General features: G+C 38.6%; 1 protein-coding gene across 1 annotated transcript in view; it reads right to left on the reverse strand.

The window, feature by feature from the left end:
• Nucleotides 1–2174: 2174 nt before the first annotated feature.
• Nucleotides 2175–22078, reverse strand: part of ADGB (androglobin) — a 119113-nt gene continuing 99209 nt past the window's right edge. The window contains exons 31-37 of the mRNA XM_009646975.1: nt 21910–22021; nt 10807–10994; nt 8951–9106; nt 6443–6551; nt 5465–5567; nt 3898–4081; nt 2175–2366 (exon numbers count right to left, since the gene is read on the reverse strand). Of these exons, the coding sequence (XP_009645270.1) occupies nt 2175–2366; nt 3898–4081; nt 5465–5567; nt 6443–6551; nt 8951–9106; nt 10807–10994; nt 21910–22021 (1044 nt within the window). The remainder of the gene's footprint in view (nt 2367–3897; nt 4082–5464; nt 5568–6442; nt 6552–8950; nt 9107–10806; nt 10995–21909; nt 22022–22078) is intronic.

The following is a 22078-nucleotide window of genomic DNA, read 5'->3' on the forward strand; positions in this document are numbered from 1 at the left end:
TTCTTCTGGAATATGCACAGGGATTCAATAAAACTGCTGCTGTGCTTCTCTTAAAACATTACATACTCCAAAGTACATGCAATTAAACAGTGCGACAGTAATTCACTCCCTCATCATATCTGTGTTGTTAAAATTATAAATGAGCCAATAGAGACATTCACAAACCACACAGCAGACATTGATGATGCCACATTACTCTTTAAAATGAGGACATTATGAAACTTAGAACTGTGTATAAAATCAGAACTAGATTTGATAATGTAGATCTGAGTACTCTGTGTCTGAGTTTAAGTCAGTTTATAGCTGAATACATGTGGGTATCGGTTGTGATCGCCAGGTTATTAGCTGAATTTTTGACATTTAGATGTCGATTATGCTGGCTTTTGGAATTGGATTGATTTTTACAACAGAATGTCATTACAGCGCTTGCAGTGACATCAAGAACAGAACTTCAGCTTGATCTTCCTCTACAGAAGCTCATTAGAGATTCACATAAGAAGACAACCGACACGTGCTATTGCCATGGAAACAAGACAGAATATTACGAAGCCGTATAGCCCATATTCCAAAATAGAGAGGACAAAGTCAGAGCAATTATAGCTCAAGACTGACAGGCTTTTTATTTGCAGCCTGTATGGGTCAAAGCGAAACTTAGCTCCTGCTCTCTGAAATAAAAATCACCAGTGCAGTTTTAGGACTCTGGTTTCAATTCCTCCTTTTCAAACACAAAAACTCAAGCCAGTTAGTTTAGTTTGTGTTGTATGGGAGGCAGGAGGCTGAATAAGGAGGCTGAATGGCATCACAGCAGGTGTGTAGGTGTGATGATGTACAAAGAACAGACATCACCGAACTGATAGAGGAGTGAGTCAAGTTTGAGCCAGGCAGCGAGGTACTGATAGAACAGAGGTGAGCAAAACCAACAGAAGCTGAACATCTGGTACATCATTGAGATGCAGAAGAAAGGCTAGTTCCAAAGGCAATAGCTAGCCAGCACCAGTGGCCAGAATGCAAAGAATAACCGTTCTTGTGATTCACATTAAATAGGTGAGTCTCATGTGCCTAGATAACGAAATCCTTTTGGACATTCTGGACGTATTGTATGTATACGCTATGTAGGCAGTCCAACTTTCCAAGCTTCTGCTTGTGACTACATACACAGAAAGTTCTTTAAGGCATCTAAACCAGCTCTGTCTGGTCTAAAGAGAGTTTTCACCATTTTAAGAGTTTTGACCATTGTCTCTGACTAAAGAGTGCTAGCTAGAATGCACGTATTTTTTTGTGTTTGATGACAGTGCCAAAAAAATGTAGGAATTCTATGCTAATGGAAGCAAGAAATTAGAGGAAATATTTTACCCTTCTAGTAGAAAGCCTGTGACTGCCTTTTCATTCACACACTGGTTCTTCCTTTAAGAAACATATTTAAATTCCAGCCAAAGGCCTAGGAACCGAGGGTCTGTTGTAATCACTTTGAGCAAAGCGACTGTGGGCAAAACATAGCTTAAGAAAGATAAACAAAGAGAATAATAAGGTTTTAAGGAGCATTCATCGAGCCTTGGAACGTTGTGCCGTGAATTTGCCACTACAGAGAGTCACTGTGAGATTCAAAAACACGAAAGAGAATGATGAAAGGGAAAAATACTACAGTATGCAGAAAGCTTGTGAGTGCCTAAGTGAACCAGGCTTTGGGAAGCATTCCAATGCCTGCATATGACATGTGTGGTATGCCACTATTAAATTATTATAAACTCCACAAGTTGTCATCCACTTAAGGAGCTCATGTTTCTGCCAAGTTAAATGACTTCAAAACTCATAGGTTACATTCACTCTTTCAACTCTGGTTCATTCTTGACTGGTTCTGTTTTGATTGGAAAAAGCAGATAAAAGACTCTGTGATTTTGGGAGAAGAATCTGAACGTAATATGAATCTTTGTTGCAAAATTTTATTCCAGTAAAATGTACAAACTTTAATAGTAGTGAGTACCTCTATGAGAAGCAAAACCCCAAACACTTTGTTAAAAAGAAGAATACCAGATCAATTTTTTCACTAGCACCAGGCAAAGAGATAAAATGTGATGATATAGTTGACAAAAATACTGGAGAATAACATTCTTTCTCATCTTTGCGTGTAGACTTTCTTTCCCAAACTGTGAAACACAATTCAGTAGTGCTAGCCTTTACTTTTTTTTCCCTAAACCTTTTCCATGCTTTTTTTTGTGTGCAGTTGAGCTTTTCCTCTCTTGCTCTGCTTGCAGGACTGCTTCATGAGCTGCCAACTCTTCTTGTTTTATGCGCTCAGCCTCTAGCAGCTTACTTCTGTATGCTTCCCGAATGCTGTGAACTCTGCCTCGTGTTTCATCTAAGGATGCCTAGCCAAAAACAAAGAGCAATACCCCCCTGCCATGAATCTTGATTTAATCACAAGCAACCACATCCTTCCTGTTATGTTTCACCTAGCAACTCTGTAAGTACAGGGAGAGCATCTCTCCTTTTCTTTTTACATGTATTTTTATTGATTTGTCACAGTGACACAGCTATATGTCAATCTTTTCACCATGAAGAAGAAGAAAAAGTTCATGAAAATTCTTTTTAAATTGCTGACATAATAAGCTAATTGTGTGAAAAGAGGATGGGGCAACAGGCTAGTTACCCAGCTGGGTCTTGTCCCTCTTCAGTACTGGTTCGCTTTGTTGTCTTAAACAAGTCCCTTAAAACCTAGTTTTCAGAAATGGCTTAGGAGCTCTAGTCTTTCAAAAGATTAAGGAGCCTAAATCACACTGACCTGCAACGAGACTTAGGGCAAGTGGGACACTTCTGAAAACTTTTTCCTTTACATTTCCATTCTGGAAAATGGGGATACCTGGATACCTTTATATACTTGTCTGTGGTCTACAGAAGAAAAAACTGTAAAAGTGCTAATCAGCACAGTATGCATATTCACAAGTAACTCCCATTTTAAATTTGTACTGTGAAACATCTTTAATGGACATACATTCTAGAAAGAGACAAGGAACGTCTCTTAATAAAAATTTGCCCTTATAATATTTTATATATATAAATATATATAAAAATATATATATTATATATGATATGGGATCCAAAATCATAGCAACATCTGAAAAACTGGGTATGTGTTCTTATTAGGATCAATCAGTCATTGGTAGAGGACTATGACTCCTTGCAGACTTGTAGTTAAGTAATATGAATCAGGCTGTCGGGGAACTTGTTAAGGAGAGGTTTTCAAGTGATTTCTGTAAGTAGTTTTAAGAGCTCTGAAAAATCACCAGCTGATTGCCAGTGGTTATTGTATGACCACTACGTAACAAAACATTTTGTTCCTATTGACACTCAAGGGTTAAGCCAGTTTTGTTAAGATATTCGTACTGTACCAATGTGCAATGCATTGGCTGAGTTAATCCCAATAATGGATTTTACACTAATGCTACCAAATGCATTATTTATAGACATGTTTTTTAAGGATTTATAATTCCAATTTTTCTGTTTGTTGGCATCATGCATATTGTAGGAAAACTGTGTTCTCTAACTTTGCTGTAAAACACATTAGGAGCAACTCGCCCTCATATGTAATTTATCCTGTTCTTTATTACTCTCCAAAAAGCCCTATAAAATTCTGTAGCCAAAAAAAAATAGCTAAACCAGAGATGCTTTATCTAATAAAGAATATTCTACTAAGAAGATCATATTGAGAATGTTGTGTAGTACTATTTTTTTCCCTAGAACCTTTAGTTTTATCCTTTGCCCAAGTGAAATTTCAAGGTTGTTCACTCTTTCTAATTATTGGTACTGAATACAAAAATCTTGAGAATGGTTGATCAAGATATTCATGCTAGTAGTGGATATCACAATAATAGTTACTGGAAAGTAATATTGAAAACCTACCTGCAGATTCTCATACATTTCAAGTATATTTTGCTTCAATAAAGCTCTGGCATTTTGTTCTTTTTCTCTTTGTTCCAAAGCCAGCTCTCGAAGTTCCCTGAAATGGTTAATTTTTTCTGCTTTACATATCTCCTGCTGTTGAATGATGGACTCATTTCTTAATGCAGACTCAGACATTGTTTTTCTGAAGGAAAGACAAAGAAATTTCTCTCATTTCAAATACAGTTTTGGGTGGTATATATTTTGCTTAACACCTATGTATATATGTTTGGCTTATATACCATTGTATGGTTAGATACAGTTAAGGAGTCACTTTTCTTCTGGTTATATGTAACACTGATGAGAAAGTACATTCCTGAGGCCAGGTCTTCTTATACTTCAGTGTCTATTTTAAAAATATTTGTATAATCATGCTCATCTTTGAGCATATGAAAAAGTCCTACATGTGAAACTTATTTTTAATTTGCAAGAAATATCATATTTCCAGAAGTTTTTGTATTGTAATTCACCATTGAGACAAATGTTTTTTGGTTTGGTTTTTTTTTGCCATTTGCATAATGGCAGCTAAGTGGATAATTGTCATGGTTTTTATAATTTTTCTTAAATGCCTAATGTAATAGTCAAGGAGTTGAAGACAAATGAAATGCTTGCAAGACACAGGCCTGTGGGAGACATTTTGCCTTATTTTCTACTGTTTTAATGTTATTCACTTCAATATAACACCAGTTTCGTTTTCAATTTAAAATTAAATTTGGGGAGTTTTTCAGCATGTTCTAAGGTCTTTTGAAAATCAATGAGCTGCGTAAATGCCACACTGAATACAAATAGACTTAAGCAGGAACCGGGTTCTAGCTGCAGCACAGCAAACATGCCGGTGCATGTATATTAGCTAGATAGGTTCATATCAACACATGTAATAAATAATATAGTTCTTTTGAATAAAGAACCTAATTAATAAAATTATTTCATCTATTAATTATTAGTAGTAACTGAACTGCATTAGTTAAGTATATTATTTGAATCTAGCATCACATCCGGACAAACTTCATATGTACTTTTAAGATGACCACTGAAATAAACATATTTTCATGCACATATATTTTCTTTAAATTTTTATACCACATTCTCATTACATGCAGTGCAGTGATTCAGCTCCTTTGACATGTATTATGTTAAGGAAAGGACATAAATTATACATGGATGCAGGAAAGCACAGTTTTTAAAACACATCCATGCCAGGAAAACCAGAGCTGAGAACACTATCTTGATGCCATCTACACTTCTGTGTTCACTACTGAGTGATTTTGTGTGCACAACATAAAGGACAGACAAAACATGGGCTGGGATTTTCACAGCAACTTTAACAAGCATGTGACAGAATTGTAGCTTACATCAGTGATGTGAAGGGTACAGTCTAAATTCACATCTATTATACTGCATCCAATTACAGAGAGGATACAAGTGCTTAAAAATATATAGCATTTACTAATTTCTATATATGAAAATGCTTAGCCAGTCTTTCATTTTGGTGTTTCACTGGGACTTCATCATTTTTGCTGCAGTTTACCTCATGTAAGGACCAAGGTCTATAGGCTCCCATTTTTTTTGCTGTGTTTGTAAGCTTGAGTGAATAGCTGCTTGTGATGCTTTCTTTCCCGTGGTAAAAGAATCTATAACAGAACAGATTCAACTGGTTATGCAGTCACACTAGGAGGCTCCACCTAAATTCTTATATAGTATTTTCTTTTTTTTTGGCTCAGCAAAATACGTTATTACATGAGCCATGACCAGATACTGCCACAATCAGACTGGGTATTACACTTCCCTCTTTGTGATGGCCTGGTCTCGGCATTATTCTCAGAAGAAAAGAAACAACAAACAGCCTTGTAGCCTTGCACCCAGTTCAAATTTTCATCAGAGTACAGTAATTGCCAGGGAATACAAATGAAGAATCCATAGAAGTTGCAACCACTAAATAAAATCAGACAACGCTTATGGAAGCTGCCAGGAAGCTGATGCTACTCAATGTGCACCTTTTGACACCTCACGTCCAAAGCACTGTCGATGAACAGTTTCCATGAATGTTAATATAAAGAAAATGCACATTAGAAGTACTGGTGTCTTACTGGCATGCTGTTTCAGCTGCCAAATAATTTTTTTTTTAATATTTTCACACTAATGACCTCTGGTACCCAACTTGGAATTGAGGGAGTAGATATTTTCCACTGAACTTCCAAAAATTTCAGGTTAACTTAGGGTTAGAATTCTAGTACAGAAGGACTGCCTAAAGTTTGCTTAATGGTAACTTGGCAGCCTCCAAGAGTCGTGAAGCTGTATCTGTGTTTGAAAATAGAGCAACACAACAATAAACACAAAAAAGGGAGAGAGAAGATAGAGACTAAGCATGCCATTGTGCATTTGGAGAGCTTTATTGGGGCTGTTCTATCTGTTTACTACCAGTAAATGCAGAAGTCTTGTCTAAGGAGATGAACATGATGAACATGATAAACCGAAGACATGCTTGACAGAAAAGTTATACTCTTACCTCTTTCTCCTGAACTAGGTGTTAAACTGGCAGTCTCAGTCCCAGCTATGGGCTCCTCTGAATCTCTCACAACATACTTATTGATAAACCGCATGCGTTCTTGAAAAGCCTAGAGGTCAAAGTTTTAATCCAGATAAGAAAACTTCTACTGCATACTTTAAACCTCATAAAATTTTCAAAAGTAGGAATCTGTAAGTGGTCAATGAGATAGTAAGTCTTCAAATCCAGTGCATGTGAGATATGATGCTACTTCATATTACTGGTGAGCATATTTCACCAGTTTGATCTATGAAAACATCACCTCTAAGAACAGGAATACCATTAGTGAGTTACTGGAGAGAGAAAAAATAAAGGTAAGAGGACCACATTTCATGTCAGAGTCATATTCAAGCCATCTCACCAATAGATTTTTTATTCCTGGATAATAACCTGTCAACATTAAACATCCAATTTTTCTAGTAATATTTTGGAACTTTTACTTGTTTAATTTTAATGTGTTGTGTAGAGGAGAAATAAATTAGCATTAGTACTTAAAGTTCATCTTTAATTTCTATCAAGTGTGTCTTGAGTATATGAATAAGGATCCCTAAGTAAACCTTTGTGAGATGGAAGTTCAGTAAAATGAAAAGTAGGCAGTGTGCTTTGAATGGTTTCACTCCACTCAATGCATCCTGACTATATTTAGTACACATCCCAAACGAGAAAACGATGCTGTCAATAACAAATCTAACATCGGAGTGCAGTATGCAACTCTGCCTGGGGCTGGAATGAGAATAGATGCGAGGGTTCCCATTGAATCAGTCCTGAGACATTGAATACTTACACTAAAGATCATCATGCAATGAAATATTGGAAAATCACTGCTCTCTGGGCAGTTTAAAATAATCGTTGGATTTTAAAAAAAATAGGCCACTGAAAAGCTAGGTTGCCTCATAGCTGAATGTATGGTCAGAATACATGCGGGTACTGCACCTCCTCAGGGAAATAGCATTTCCTCCTAGGAGCTCCTATAGCCTGGTGATTTAAACTTCCTCCCAAGAAATGGGAGCTATGCGTGCAACCCCTTCCAGGCTCAGTTACCCTTCTTGCCAAAACTAGGCATCACCACTTCTGCCTGTCTTTTCAGAAGGTGACTATGACTCACTGGGCTTTCTCTTAAGGGCTCAGGTTGCCAGAATGGATGGAGAAGCCAAAAGTCAGCCTGGAGCACCTAATTCCCAGAGTCAGAGGGCATGTGACCCCTGGAACAGGCAGATGTTGGGGCAGGATGATCAGGAAGAGAGAAGGGAAGCTACTTAGTCTGAATAGCAGACCCCCAATTTAGACCACCCTTTTTTAGTGCATTACATGCAGTTGCTGCAATTTTCTTAACTATAGCTGTTTTAGAAAAATGTCACAGACCTAAGGGGCTTTTAAAATGGAACCCCTTAGCTGTAATTCAGTTGATTTTCTGATCAAAAAAGGCTATGGTGACAGAACCAGAATTCTAACGAGACTCTTTACACATCAAAGGGCATTCGTTTCCAGCTAATCTTTAGGAGGCTGTACTTGCATTTTCAGTGTCAGCACAGCCAATCAAAGCTGCACAGTAATGCATCTCTCCTTAGCTCAGAATTTAATAAAGTAGTGTCAGAAAAAAAATTGAGCTTTGGATACACTGAAGAGAACTGAGAAAATCTGAAAAATCTGAAAAAAAAAAGACCCATGCCTGACGTTCATTTCTGAAAGGTAATATAAAAAAGGTAAAATGCTTCTGAGCTGGGGTTTCTGGCTGAATATCCCTCAATGGTCAATGGTGGTGGTGGTGATAGAGGATGACTGTCAGGTAAGTTGTTCTTTTATTTTCCTTTTTTTTTTGGTAGTGATGCTTCCAATTCTGAATGAGCAGTATAACTTTTTGCTTTGCAAGAAAGAACTTCCATTATTTTTCCATCTTAAGCATACATCATGTCAAAAGAGCCCAGCTGCAGCTGACACCTGAATTAGTATTGCTTCTCCAAAACAGTGAATTCGTACAGAGCAGCATATACAGGCTCACGGGTAACCCGCAACCCAGAATGGATTTGGGAATCCTGGCTGCAGGGGACAATTTGAGTGATGATATGGCCAGGTGCCAGTTCTTCAAGAGAAATCTTTTTGGCATGTTTATAACAGTGTATTTCTCACTAGAAGCTGTTCATGCTAAACATTAAACTTGTCACAAGTAGCAGCTTTGCAGTTGCATAGAGGTAATGGGCTTTCTAAGGACAAACTTTTCTCTGTTTTGTAAAGTAGAATCTGAAGTCTCAGTGACCTACGGAAGTCTAAAGCAGATGATCTGGATTCCTGCCCAGAATTCACGCACATAATCGCTTGATTCCTTAAGCTGTGTAAAATTGCCTGTCTTCCAGAGAGTGGTGAAGAGGACCATATGAACTCAGGTCTCTGTTGTGGCAACTGCTCTACCATGACAGCAGCTCCTGGAACTTGTGAAGAAATGTTACTGCAGAGATTGCACTCTGATATTACCTTGATAGCTCTTCCCGGCTCTGCAGACTCCCATGCCTGTTTCATGGCTTTGATCTCATCTGCTCGCTGGGTGTCTTTCTTCACTTCCAGAATGTCTGCCTCTCTCTGTTCACTAACTAGACGTAAAGTCCAGTACGGTTTGTTTGAAGCAGCTTGCTGAAAGTGATGTATCATAAACATAATGTATTCATTGGTATACATCTACTACCGCTATTTAGGATGAAGTGACATTTCTGTAACCTGGTAATTTTCCCAAGTGATATACATTATACATTGATAGACTTTGACATGCATTGTGACATCAACAGTGGCTGCCAAAGGAAAGGAAAATTACTTTGCAATGTCTAGAAGCTCTTTGAGGTATTTTGTTTACATGCTTCCCCCCACTGCCATACAGCATGCTCCACACTCCCAGTTCTTCTGAACAGTCTGTCTGAACATGAGTATTCTGTAGCAAATTTTCATGCAATTGTCTTATCTCCCTGCCAAGCTTTTCTCCTTCCCTCCTTTCCTTTCCTTCCTTCCACAACCTTTTTTACTAGAAGTCTTATTATATTTAACTAGGCTTTTTGTGGAGAAATACATCTTGCTCTGTCTTATGAGGCATCAGGTTCTTTCCAATGATTTCCTGAACCCTCTAAACCCCTTAACACATGGCTTCTCCAGAGCCATAGGGTACAAGTAGTGCCTGAAATGTAGGAGACTATTCTGCTGTCTGACCAATGAATGAGATATTGTGCTGCATATGTTTCTGGAAACCACACCATCTGCAGAAGCTTTAAGCCCAAGATTTAGAAGTAGAGATAGGAGTTCAGCTTTTATTTGAGACTAAAGGTGGGCATCTTCTTTATCTACAAGCAGTCCCATTTTGAAGCTTGCATCTGTTTTAGTGACAGACTGAAGAACTCCCAAGAACCATCATCCCAGTACCCCCAGCGCACCCCATAATTGGAGCTGAAGGCAGATATCTGACACAGCCACAAGCTGCATTGCATTGCTGTGGCCAACTATCTGAACTGCAGTCACTCAGACTGCTCTGAAAGAAGAGTTAAGGCACTATTCTGGAACCCTGTATAATTAGGTGTGGATATGAATCATGGGGAAGTTTGCTGTGCAGCAGGTTTAGTCATCAAAACAATCCAGTAGAGATTTCTTCATGAAAAACTCTATGGAGATGCCCTCCCCTTGAACTACCTGCCATGAGGCAGCAAAATTGCCAGCGAAAGCAATACCATTAAATGAGGAGCTGTCAGTTTCTTCTTTGCCTTCCATTAATCTGTTTGCAATCCATAAAGTCAATTATTTCTTTTAAGGCATACAGGCTGGCAGTAGCCTTTTGATCAACCACAGAACACTCAGATTATCCCACCACAGATGAGAAGAATTTGCAAGTAGGCACCAATTTTTCTGCCATTGTATGTCCGCAAGCTAATGACAATTGTGACATACGAGACAGGAGCTGACTACAGCGGAAAGACCTATTTCATCTCCCTGGGGACCCCTGAAAACCACTACAATGAAGAATTAGCGGGACATGAATATGGTGAATTCATGGAGTTTAATAAACCTCCAGGAGAGACTGAAACTAGACCAACAAAAGGAACATCCAATAGTTGCTTTACAGATAAACAAAGAAATGAGCACATTAAATCTCTAAATGCCGGATGCAAGTTTTTTACATGTGCAATTCAGTCTCTCTCAGGTGTAAAGCTAAAAAGGTGGTAAAGCAGGGCACAGAGAATTGCAAGAGATACACTAGAAGTGCTAGTAAAACTGATCTCCAGACCTGAAAATATCTTTACACTCAGCACAGTGACAACATATTCAACAAATCCAGTTTTGGGCTTTGTTCTCACCTGCGATTCAGGTCGAGATGCAAGAGATACAAGTGATCCTCTTTCTTTACTGGACTTCTCTTTTTCTGTCTTCTCCGATGCTTTCTCTTTTGATTTTCTGGTTGGTTTAGGAATACTTGCAGACTTTTGTCCTTCAAAATCATTGAGCACTGGGGGAAAGCTGTGCTCCTCGTGCTTTTCTCCGTGTACTACTCAGAGGTAGTTATGATGCAGGATGAATTAGAGGATACCATTGCAATCCATAAATATATTTCCCCATATAATATCCAGGGTGGAATAACAGCACAAAACAGCCATAAAGAAAGACAAAGAAAAGCCAGTTAATTAGTTTACACTTTCAAGTAATACACTAACATTTATTGTTGGACCAAGAAAGAATCTGGGGACAAAACAACTTTTAAAAACAGACTTACAAGGTGGATGTATCCTGACAGCTTTATGTGTCCTAAATAGCACTTTACCTTGGGTTTAACTGTGAGTTTGCCATGGTCCCTGCACATCAGTCACTGCATTGTTGCCTTGTCTATGGGTCAGTCCAAAGACTGTGATGTACAGAATCACAGTCTGATGCTTACTTCTCTTATATAGTCTCATACAATCTCTGTCAGTGTTACGCACCAGGCAGGTGAGAAGCTTAAAAGTAGGTAAAGTCAATGTTCTCACTGTCTCATATCCTGAAAGTGTGAAGTGCAGAAGGGAAGATACGCCCCACCAAAATTGCAAGGAAGTTAGGGCAAAGAAACATATTTGAGATTTGATACATATTTAAGAAATTCAAAATTATCATTCCTAGAACTATCCAAGAATATTTTTGATTAATTATTTTATCAGTACATATGTATACTATGTGTATGCTGTATGTTCGAATTAAAGATACTGAGAATTGACATTTGTAACTTATTCTGCACTGTCTTAGATGGTGGTAACTGTTAACAAGACCTTTTACATGTCATATTCCTGTTTAAATAAATAAATAACTAAAGCCTGTAATAACGTATAGCTTTAATAGCATAAGGAAATTGTCAGCTGAAACAACCTGGAATGGACCTACAACACTATGAGAAAGAGTAAAGATCTGAGTCTGAAACCCGTTTCTCTCCACTTTCATACTGCTTGAAACATTAAAACAAATGCTGAAAACCTAGATTTAGTCAATACAATAAAACAAGAGATTTCTTTTAGAAAAAAGAGGAAATGAGTAACTGTTTTACAATCTGACAATAATAACGAGGTACCTTTCACTTAATGATATGCTTTTCTAATCTTTCCACTGGGGACGAATCACTGCTGCATGATTTGATCCAAAGTCCACTGAAGATATTCCACTGGCTTTAATGAGCTTTGGATCAGATCTGCAATGTCATGGCTGAGGTTATATGGATATATAAAATTGTAAATATTAAATATATAGAAACATATTTATAATACAAATATAACTATACATACAAATATATATTATATGATATGTATGTGTATTACATCATACTGTATACATGTCTTTATGCATAAATTGTATTATACTTATCTCCTCATGATACTTAAATAATGTACAATGGCACCAAAATGTTAAGCTTAAATTGATTCAATGTTACCACACATACATTAAACAATGAAAGCAAAAATTAAAGTGGCCTCCACAAATATTGAAGATACTAAAACAACTCCAGAGGAAATGCAAATATAAAATAAATAGTGATGACATTATTTGAAGTTATAATATCATTTCATAAATGGCTTTCCATTTAATTTCACATTATCATAACATATTAGCACCATAAATCAGGCTGGTGTACATGCATTAGTCAGTGAATTATTAAGTTTTAAAGGTAAATTGTTTATTGTTTATACAGACACACAAGAGACATTCAGTGTCATTAGCTAAATGATAGCAGACAAAGACTTTCTATGTCATGGGATACCACAAGCTTTGTCTGGCTTCTATAAATATTTTACAACTCTGAATTTAACATTTTGGTGCTCTGGACTTATTGCATACACTGAGAAGTTAGTAAATACAAACAAGCATATGAAATGACAGGGCTAAAATGAGGTATCCTGCTTTAACTCCAGGTATGAAGGCTTAGGGCAGGATTCAGCTGGGTGCTCATAGCTAACTGTCCAGGTTCCCCCAGCCCTCCTCCCTCCCTCAGCAGGGCGGGCAGTCTCCCCAGTTTTGGGATCATCCTCCAGATATCCCTGGAGCAGGCACTGGCTGCAGTTTGGCAGCATGCAGCCCACTCAGACTTGAAGGGAGGTGCATGTAGTTCCTCCGGGCTTTTCCAAGGCCAAGGTCAGGCAAATGCTTTGTATGGAAGGTGATAAGAATAAAGGCAGGGAGACAATACAGAAAGTAAAAGGCCATTCCAGCTCACAGCTTATGCATCAATCATCACAAACTCTCAGGGGCAGATACTGTATATGTATGGCACCAAGAAAACCTTGGGCATCACACCAGTTGACAGTGATGACAAACAGCTAATAGCAACTCTTAAAATCAGCTTCTTTACCACTTCTCAATTATTTACTCAGAGATTCATTTAGTCTAATGCCAGAAGGGACCACAGTGATCATCCAGTCTGATGTCCTGTTTATGACAAGCTAAATAATTACACCAAATGATTCCTATCTGAAACTCATAAATTCAGATTGAGATACAACAACTGTCTTTTTTAGGAAAGCGACAGCTAGTCCTGATTTATGAAATTCAAATTACAGAGAACGTATCTTATTCATAAGTAAAATACACAGGGGTCTTTTGAAGTTTTCTTTGAGAAGATATCATCCTCCCACTATCTGAAGTAGGCTCTGAGCATTTAGTGGGATTACCCAGTAGGTGGCTGAAATTACTCTTATTTGCCCCCTGAGAGGCTTTCAGATTTGGTTAGGAAATCACCAAGAAGTTCAGATGTTGCTTTTCCTGTCTCTGACTTTCAGAAGGATTCTCAACAGATAGCAACGTCAAAACAACCACTTTCTAATTTCTGTGTACTTGAATGCCTGGTGAATGCCTTTTTAATGTTTTGTTTGTGCAATGTGCTCTTTAATAAAACATCTAATGAGATTTCATATATAATAAATATGACTAAATATTAGTCATGAAATAACTTTTGCTAACACATTTTTTTACAAGTACTGCCAAACTGCAGTATTAAGGATTTTGAAGACAGAAAAGAGTAACAAACATCAACAAATACAAAATACAAAATTATCATAGCTTCTGTATGCTGGAGAACTTACTTTCTTAAAAAAATATTCTTAATAAATATTTACGATATAGTGAATATCAATAGTATAATACTATGGGTCTTCATTTAAAGGGAGACTAGTTTAAAATACTTTAGTAAATGCTAATGCAAAACTGAAATATGCGTTTGCCATGATAAATTAGCTTTAATATAAAACTAACTCCAGATGGCACTGTTGTCTTACATGAAAAAATGATACCTGAAATGGTGAACATTTGTTGCAGTGATTTTCCACCTGGCTCACTACAGCTTTCTTAAAAATCATATGGTGAGAGGATGACTTTTTGGTTACACACCAACATTTCTATTATATGAATTGTGTGCTTGACAACTGGTGCTGGCAGCTTTAGATGGTAAAGCTCATGTTTCAGATTGCTTGAAGACTGGTTCACAATCAGAAAAAGATTCAAAGACCAAATGTTGTTTTTTCCAAAATACCTACCTATAGCAAGCACTCCAGATAAATATTGCTGTTAATAGAGGTACATAAAATACGTGCTAAGTAGTAAATAAAGTAAGTCTGGTGTTTAAACTTTGTGATTTATGTTGATTTTAAATTCTGTTAGTGGCCTGGGCAATCTGTTGGTACCCAGAACAGATAAACAGAAACACTCAGTTAATATGAAATGGGAAATGGATTTGGGTTACTTCGAAAGGCAGCAATTATGAGAGGACATAGAAATAACAACATTTAAAAGGAATCCTAAGAGAAAAGGTGCTCATTATCACTGACTGTGGCTTGAGTATGGGTGACTGCAAATGAGCCAAAGCATCAGCCAACATGGAGAAGGGAAGCCAGGAACTGGAATACTGCTACTGTGAACTGAACATGAGGGTACTCGTGACATTGACAGGCTTCAGTAATAACAGCTCAGAACTAGTGAAGAAACTTAGAGATTAAGTGACCTCCTTTGACCCACAGTTTTACAGGCCATGGTGACAGCTGTATGAAAGGGTACACACCAGTATGAAAGGGTACACACCAGTTGCATGACCGGTGTGTTAAGTGCAAGCTGTTCTTATGTAGCTGACTCAGAAGGATAAGACAATGTAACGGGATGTCTATTGTAAGAAGCAGTCTATCATTAAATGGTGTGTTAAGTGCAAGCTGTTCTTATGGATAAGACAATGTAACAGGATGTCTATTGTAAGAAGCAGTCTATCATTAAAGAGAAAATGAGGACAATAAATGGGGTCATCTAGGAAGAAGGGATGATTTTGTGAAGAATGCAACAAACTAAAAGCAGGTGAAATCACGACTAAAAAAGCTGTGTACGTGACATAGCTCCTCAAATATTACTAAAACTAACTAGGGCCTATGGCAAATCAACAAGATACATCTTTGTAAAGTTCTGTAACACTAGCTGAAAAGCAGACCGCAAAAATCTCAAACGTTCCACTCATCTTAAAAATAAGAAATGAAACAATATATGTCAGCAATTACTGCTGACAAATCTAACTTCAGTCCAGGGTAGTAGAAATTGAAAAAAAAAAAAAAACAAACCAGACATTTAAAAAGAAATATGTAAACAGAGTAAGAAGTGAGAAATACCACTAATAAATAAAGATCAAATCTTCCTAAGAAAACTTAAGGGTATTAGCAAGTGTATATATATGAGGAATAATGCAAATTATTTCTCCTTATCTCGTATTTTTAAAATTGAGTTATAGAGCTTTGATATTTTTAAGGGTATTAGCAAGTGTACATATATGAGGAAGGATAATGCAAATTATTTCTCCTTATCTCATATTTTTAAAATTGAGTTATAGAGCTTTGATATTAATGATACAGGAAATTTACGGAATGGTGGAAAATAATATTTTAGGTTCTGCAGGAATTTAGGGGCAAGAGCACAGGGGAGTCAGCTGCGTATGTGCATGCATGCGTGTGATGGTCTGCACCAGCAGCTGGAGTGGGGCTGCAGCTTCACAAGCTCATACGGGAGCCAGGGGCCAGCTACGAGGCAGAGTAGCTGGCTAAGTCCAGCTGCTGGAACAATCCACCTTATGTGCGTATAGTCTCTTATATTTATATAGATATAGTCTCTCTAGTGGACTAGCTCTGTCCAGCCAGAGAGGGAAGCAGGATGAGGCTGTTAGTGCTCTCTGCGTTTGTGTGAGCGCTCCAAGCGACCTGTGTGGCTGCCAATGTATACACATATATATGTAGTGTGTATGTTTGTTCTGTGTGTGTGTGCCTGCTGGGACTACATCCTCAGCCTCGCTAATGGTTCAACCTGGGGATGTGGAGTGGCAGCAGCCTCGCCTCTCTAGGGCTGTTAGATCCAGCATGATAAATTTTTCTCTAACATAATTAAGATCTAAATCATTCTGTGTCAGCCCCAGTGGTAAAAGGAGAAGCAAATGTGAGACATTTATCTATTTTCTAGGATACTGAATAGTATTGTACCTGCTTTTAATATGTGTTGAGTTTTTGGTTTGTTTTTTTTTTTTCTTTTTCTGTCCCTTAACAAGAAATGCTAAGAGAATCTGGAATAAAAAGGAAAGCTTCTGTAATTTCTCTGTCCCCTTCCTGGCTTGAATACACGGCCTGTCCTTGGGACCATTCCTAGTCTTGCCTCCTGCCTAAATTCTTCTCCTAGCAGTACAGAAGTAATACATATCCCAAACCACGCCTTTTTTCCCGTCTTGTCAGTGTGTTTTCTTAAATTCTCAGCAGGCAGCAGGCATGTTTCTCTAGTTTCAGTAGATATTTTTTATGTTTGGATGTACTTTTTCAGGGCACTGTGCCTTTACATGACGCTTCATCGGTCTGTCTGACTGTAGAAGCAACCATACTGTTCCAGATCCCTACCTAAAGTTGAGCCTGTGATGGTATGCTTCCCCCCACAACCTGCCCTTTATTTCCCATAATCCTGCTCAAGCGATAACCACCAGTGGCCGTTGTAATGCATCTGGTCCCATCCGGCCCAAAGTAGATTTGGGAAAGACAGATAACAACAGAATAGCCAAGTGCTAATTAGAGCAATGCACCCACCCAATCACAGTGCTGGTCAATCTCTGACTCAAGCCGAATTTGGAAGAAACGAACACCTGTAGTCGGTATGCAAATATGACTATGAATTAATCATTTTACCCCGTAAATAGTGAGCAGCTCAAGAGCCCTTTGAGCTTTCCTGCATGGCAACAGGTTGCACAACAGGATCTCTCCTTGAGTAGGGACACCTCTCAAGGTTACATCTGCCACAGACATCTCTTAGTCCTCAATATTGAGAGATTCCTTGTGGCAAGAGATTCTCAGTAAGTGACTAATAGCTTGCTAAACTTTGTAAGCTTTGCTAAGACTATATCTTAGATTGATTCTGCATATATAATCCTTTAGACGTAATCTGTTGACCAAGTCTGGGACTAGGATTGGATCTACCTGCACCTAGACTCCTATGAGTAGGAGTTTAGAAAGCAAGGGGGTCCTCTCTGAACCTCGTGACTCAACGGGAGGGTCTTCCCAACATGTCCAACTTTCCCTATCCTCTCTGCAGTAAATAATCAAGTGTACCTTGCCATCAAATCTTGTCAAACCACTGTCACATTTACTATCAAACTTTGTTAAATTGCTAATTTATATCAGTAAACATATTGCTACTTCTCTCTTACAAGTGAAATGCATCACTACATCCGCACCAAATTGGTGTAGTCGGCAAGATGGCAAGTAGTATCACCGATTATTTATGAAGGCATGGAGTGAACCCGAGTCCCAACTTCTCAGAAGAGTGGGGTCATGAAAATTGGCATAATTGGGAAGCTGTTGAAGAGCACCTAGAGGTAACTAGGGGCTGTACAACTGATGGAAAAGGGAAAGGAGTTATCTGCAAGATGCTAGGTACTTGTTTAGAAGCTGCATATCAAGAAAGGGAGAACAGAAATAGAAAGGAGCAGGACCTAGAGAAAGAAATAGAAGGTAGAAAGGCAACTGAGTTGTTACTGTCTTTAAATATTGAACAACTGCAGAAACATTTACAGGAGGAAAAGGAAAAAGGACAAAAATTGGGAGAAAAGGTAGAGATGATGCTTATGCAGGCTCTCCACCCCTCTGACATCATACAGATCAGGAAACTAATAGTATCCCCTGAAGACTGTGATGGAGACATCTGGGGTGATGCCAATGATAGTGAGCCAGAAGACAACAATCCTTTGCTCCCCATAAATCCTCCTGATTATGAAGCCAGACCTGCTGTTAAAACAGAAAGAACTGTGGGACCTTGGGGTGGTCATCCCAACATACTATGCAAACCATCCCCCGGGATCCAGTGCAACTGACAAATTTGCAAGAGAGATATAACAGAAAACCAGGTGAAACTGAAACTGAACACTTGTGGCAAGTACGCCTAAGTGGTGGCAACTGGATAATGTTGAGTGAGGATGAAGCAAATGGCTATTGGGGACCAGAAATTTTCTTAAATTTAGGACTCAACCCAACAAATACACCCCATTCTATCACCAGTTGAGTAGCTTATTGGGCTGGAGGACACCATGGAGCAAAGTGAACCCTTCATAATCCCCATTAAATGTACACTGATTAGAGGAGCTCCAGCAATTCTTAAACCCTATCTAGTTGCAAAACAGGATGAAATTAAAAGAGATACTGAATATAATAAAAATCAGGGCAATAATACTCTTAAACAACTCCCTAAACGGGTAGAATTAATGCATGGCATTGTTAATTACAGTCGTGAAATGGGCTGGGACGATGCACCAGCAGAAAAAAAACATCCCTAAAGTTCCGAGGAGGAGAGCATAAGGTCACACCTGTAAAACAGGGAACAGAAACTAAATCAAAGGAAAATAAATCTAAAAAACTGCAAACAGAATCTCAAGAATGGAGAACTGAGCTATATAAGAAAACATTAGCCCTAGGCATCCCCAGAGCTGCATTGCAAGGTCAGCCTACTAGCATTATTTTGAGTCTGATCGAAACATTCCAGAAATGGTGAAGGTAGGAATGTATTTCAACTCTACTCTGGGAGATAATCCCTTTGTCCCCCTTAGGGAGGAATTGCAGGACATGAAGTCAAAAAATGAGTAATGCCTGGAAGGCAATTGGGTCTGCCTGTCCAGAAAGTGGAGGATAAGTGATTATGGCACATATATTTTGATTCCAGTTGGTCCTCAAGGACAATTGGTGAAGTTTTTAATAGATATGCAAGCACAAATTTCACTACTAACACAAGATGCTGACAAGCTGGGTGTGCGATCTGGATGGCAAAGAGTTAAGATTACCGTCGTGAACAGAGCAAGTGTTGCACAAACTGCCAGGGTCAATTTATGGCTCTTGGGCAAGAAGCACATGTCTACTACTTGCTTTCCAATTAAAGATTATCATGAAAATATTTTAGGTTTCAATGTTTTAAATGGATGAACCTGCCACAAGATGCTGACAAGCTGGGCGTGCGATCTGGATGGCAAAGAGTTAAGATTACCGTTGTGAACAGAGCAAGTGTTGCACAAACTGCCAGGGTCAATTTATGGCTCTTGGGCAAGAAGCACATGTCTACTACTTGCTTTCCAATTAAAGATTATCATGAAAATATTTTAGGTTTCAATGTTTTAAATGGATGAACCTGCCAAATGGCAGTGTGCAGTCCTTTGGCTCAAACATCAATCTCAACCCCAGTAGAAATAGGGAGGCTACTGTGTGTGTACTTTGTGCAGCCCCTGCACTCCCTGATTCAAAAATTACTAATGTACTGCAATAGCCGATTTCTGCTTTGGCACAAAATGGAATTTCTGAAGTCATAGTTGATTTGGACAATCTCCAGAACCCACTCACCATATAACTTACCTGCCTGGACAGTTCAGAAACAAGGTGGGAGGTGGTGTTTGACAATCGATTATTGGCACCTAAATGCCAACAACTGCTGTACCAAACTTAACCTTGCAAGCAGCTGCACACCCATGGATGGTGGCATTAGATGTAAAAGATATGTTCTTTATGGTTCCTTTAAGGGAGGAGGATAAATAGAACTTTGCTTTCACTTGGGAGGCAATATCATATACCCTTAACAGACTCCCACAGGGGTATAAACATTCACCCACAATTAGCTCATGCTAAAGATAATCAACCAGCCAGGAAATAGAATCAAAAGGTCGATGAGTTAACTAAAATTAGAGAAATCACCTTAACTTCTGAGGCATATTGGTTGGGAGGACGGTTACATCAAAACCTAAGTCACACAGGTAAGGAAGCTCTTTATTTTGCTGCACAGAGTAAGGGCTGGCCCGTAAACCGGAAAACTTGTGAAACTATTGTTACAGAATGTGCCCAGTGTAAATTGAAATTACAAGCAGATCATCCTGCTAAAGCACCACCTCTACATATCAATGAAGGGAAAAATTCATGGTCTACATGGCAAATTGATTATATCAGACCATTCAAAGCCTCTGTGGGATATTGATATATCCTCACAGGAGTGGAAGTAGTCTTGGACTTGCTTATGGAGACTAAGTGTTGGGAAGCCAATGGGTAAAATACAGTGTGAGGGCTATCATTTTAGTTCTCAAATCTATCTACTCCTAATGTTACCCAAAGTGATAATGGCTCACACTTCTTGTGTAAAGAAGTGCAAGATTGGGCAAGACAAGAAGGAATTAAATGGGTATTACACACTCCATACTACCCACAATCAAATGGGATGGTAGAAAGGGCTAATGGCTTATTGAAAATTAATCTCAAACCACACAAGGCTCAATGTGACATGTAACTTCCCAAAGTACTCCATCAATTAAATAATCGACACAGGCCTACTGGAAGCCCTGTAAACCAAGCATTCTTTGTAAAAACTGAGCTTAGTGCTCCATCTACTGGGAAAAGAGAACATCTGACAACATTACAGCCAGGACAGCCTGTGATGGTCAATCGACCACCCATAGGTACTGTGCCTATGACATTAACTAAACCTCATGGCCCATTTGCCTGGGAAGCTACCAATAGCAGTGGTGCAAAACATAGAATTAGTGCATGATGGATTTTTCCTTCTTTTTAACGGGGTAACTTGTTTGCCTATCCCCACCAAAACAAGTCTCTATTTTCTCTTACAGCACCCCACAGGATGGCAGATGGAAATGCTGTGTTCATGTTGCTCGTCCAAACCCTGACCGTGCTGCTCCTCCTAACCTGTGGTCCTAACCTGTAGAGTCGCCACGGTCCCAAGCCCATGTTATGTATACCAGAAGTACGGGACTAAATTCTAACAAAGACTTGGCCCTCTTAACTGTAGTAATGCACAGAACTGAGGTATATGTAGAAAATGAATGCAGCAGGGATCCTTAGGATTTTGACCAACGCCCTTGACTCTGGGGAGTGACAGGCCAGGAAATAAAGGTAGGATGCTGGGTGATCAACGGATCCAACTATGAGAAGGCATTTCAAATTGCTGTGTACAATACCACACCAAATGGAACACCAAAGGATATGACACTTTGTGCTGCTGAAAGATTAGGCTGTTGGTACAATTTTACCTTGGCATGACCTAGTTTTGTAGTTTGCCTCTGGGATCACCATAACATGAGACAACCCACCTTATCATTCAAATTTGAAATAGGCATTACCAGGCTTAGTACGACAACAATCACTCCACCCATGACAGAGCCCTAAGAAGCTCAGGTGAGTTTTGCAGAGTATTCTCTGATTTCTTTATAATTTGTGAGCTGAAGGTACAGAATTATACAATCAAACTTAATTTGCATGAACCACAGAAGAAAGAGCTTTGTTGCTTAATTATTTCACTCAAGCAGTGAATAAAAGAAAAAGTGTCACATGGTCTTGGCTTGTAGAAATATAGCATTTTTTAAAATCAGTAACATGATACATTTGACTAAATACATACTTAGATTGACTGACCTTTGATTTCATTTTTCTCCATTTCTTTCAGTTCCTGGACAAACAGAGACTGGCTCTCAGTAAGTGGCCAACTATTATATAACACCAATGCCTGTATGATATACTTGTGAGGCTGCGAAAGAAAATGCAGCATGTTAACATGCTGAAGACATAACAATTACAGTAATAA

Source organism: Egretta garzetta, unplaced genomic scaffold (assembly GCF_000687185.1).
Source record: "Egretta garzetta isolate BGI_Z169 unplaced genomic scaffold, ASM68718v1 scaffold139, whole genome shotgun sequence".
Lineage (NCBI taxonomy): Eukaryota > Metazoa > Chordata > Aves > Pelecaniformes > Ardeidae > Egretta > Egretta garzetta.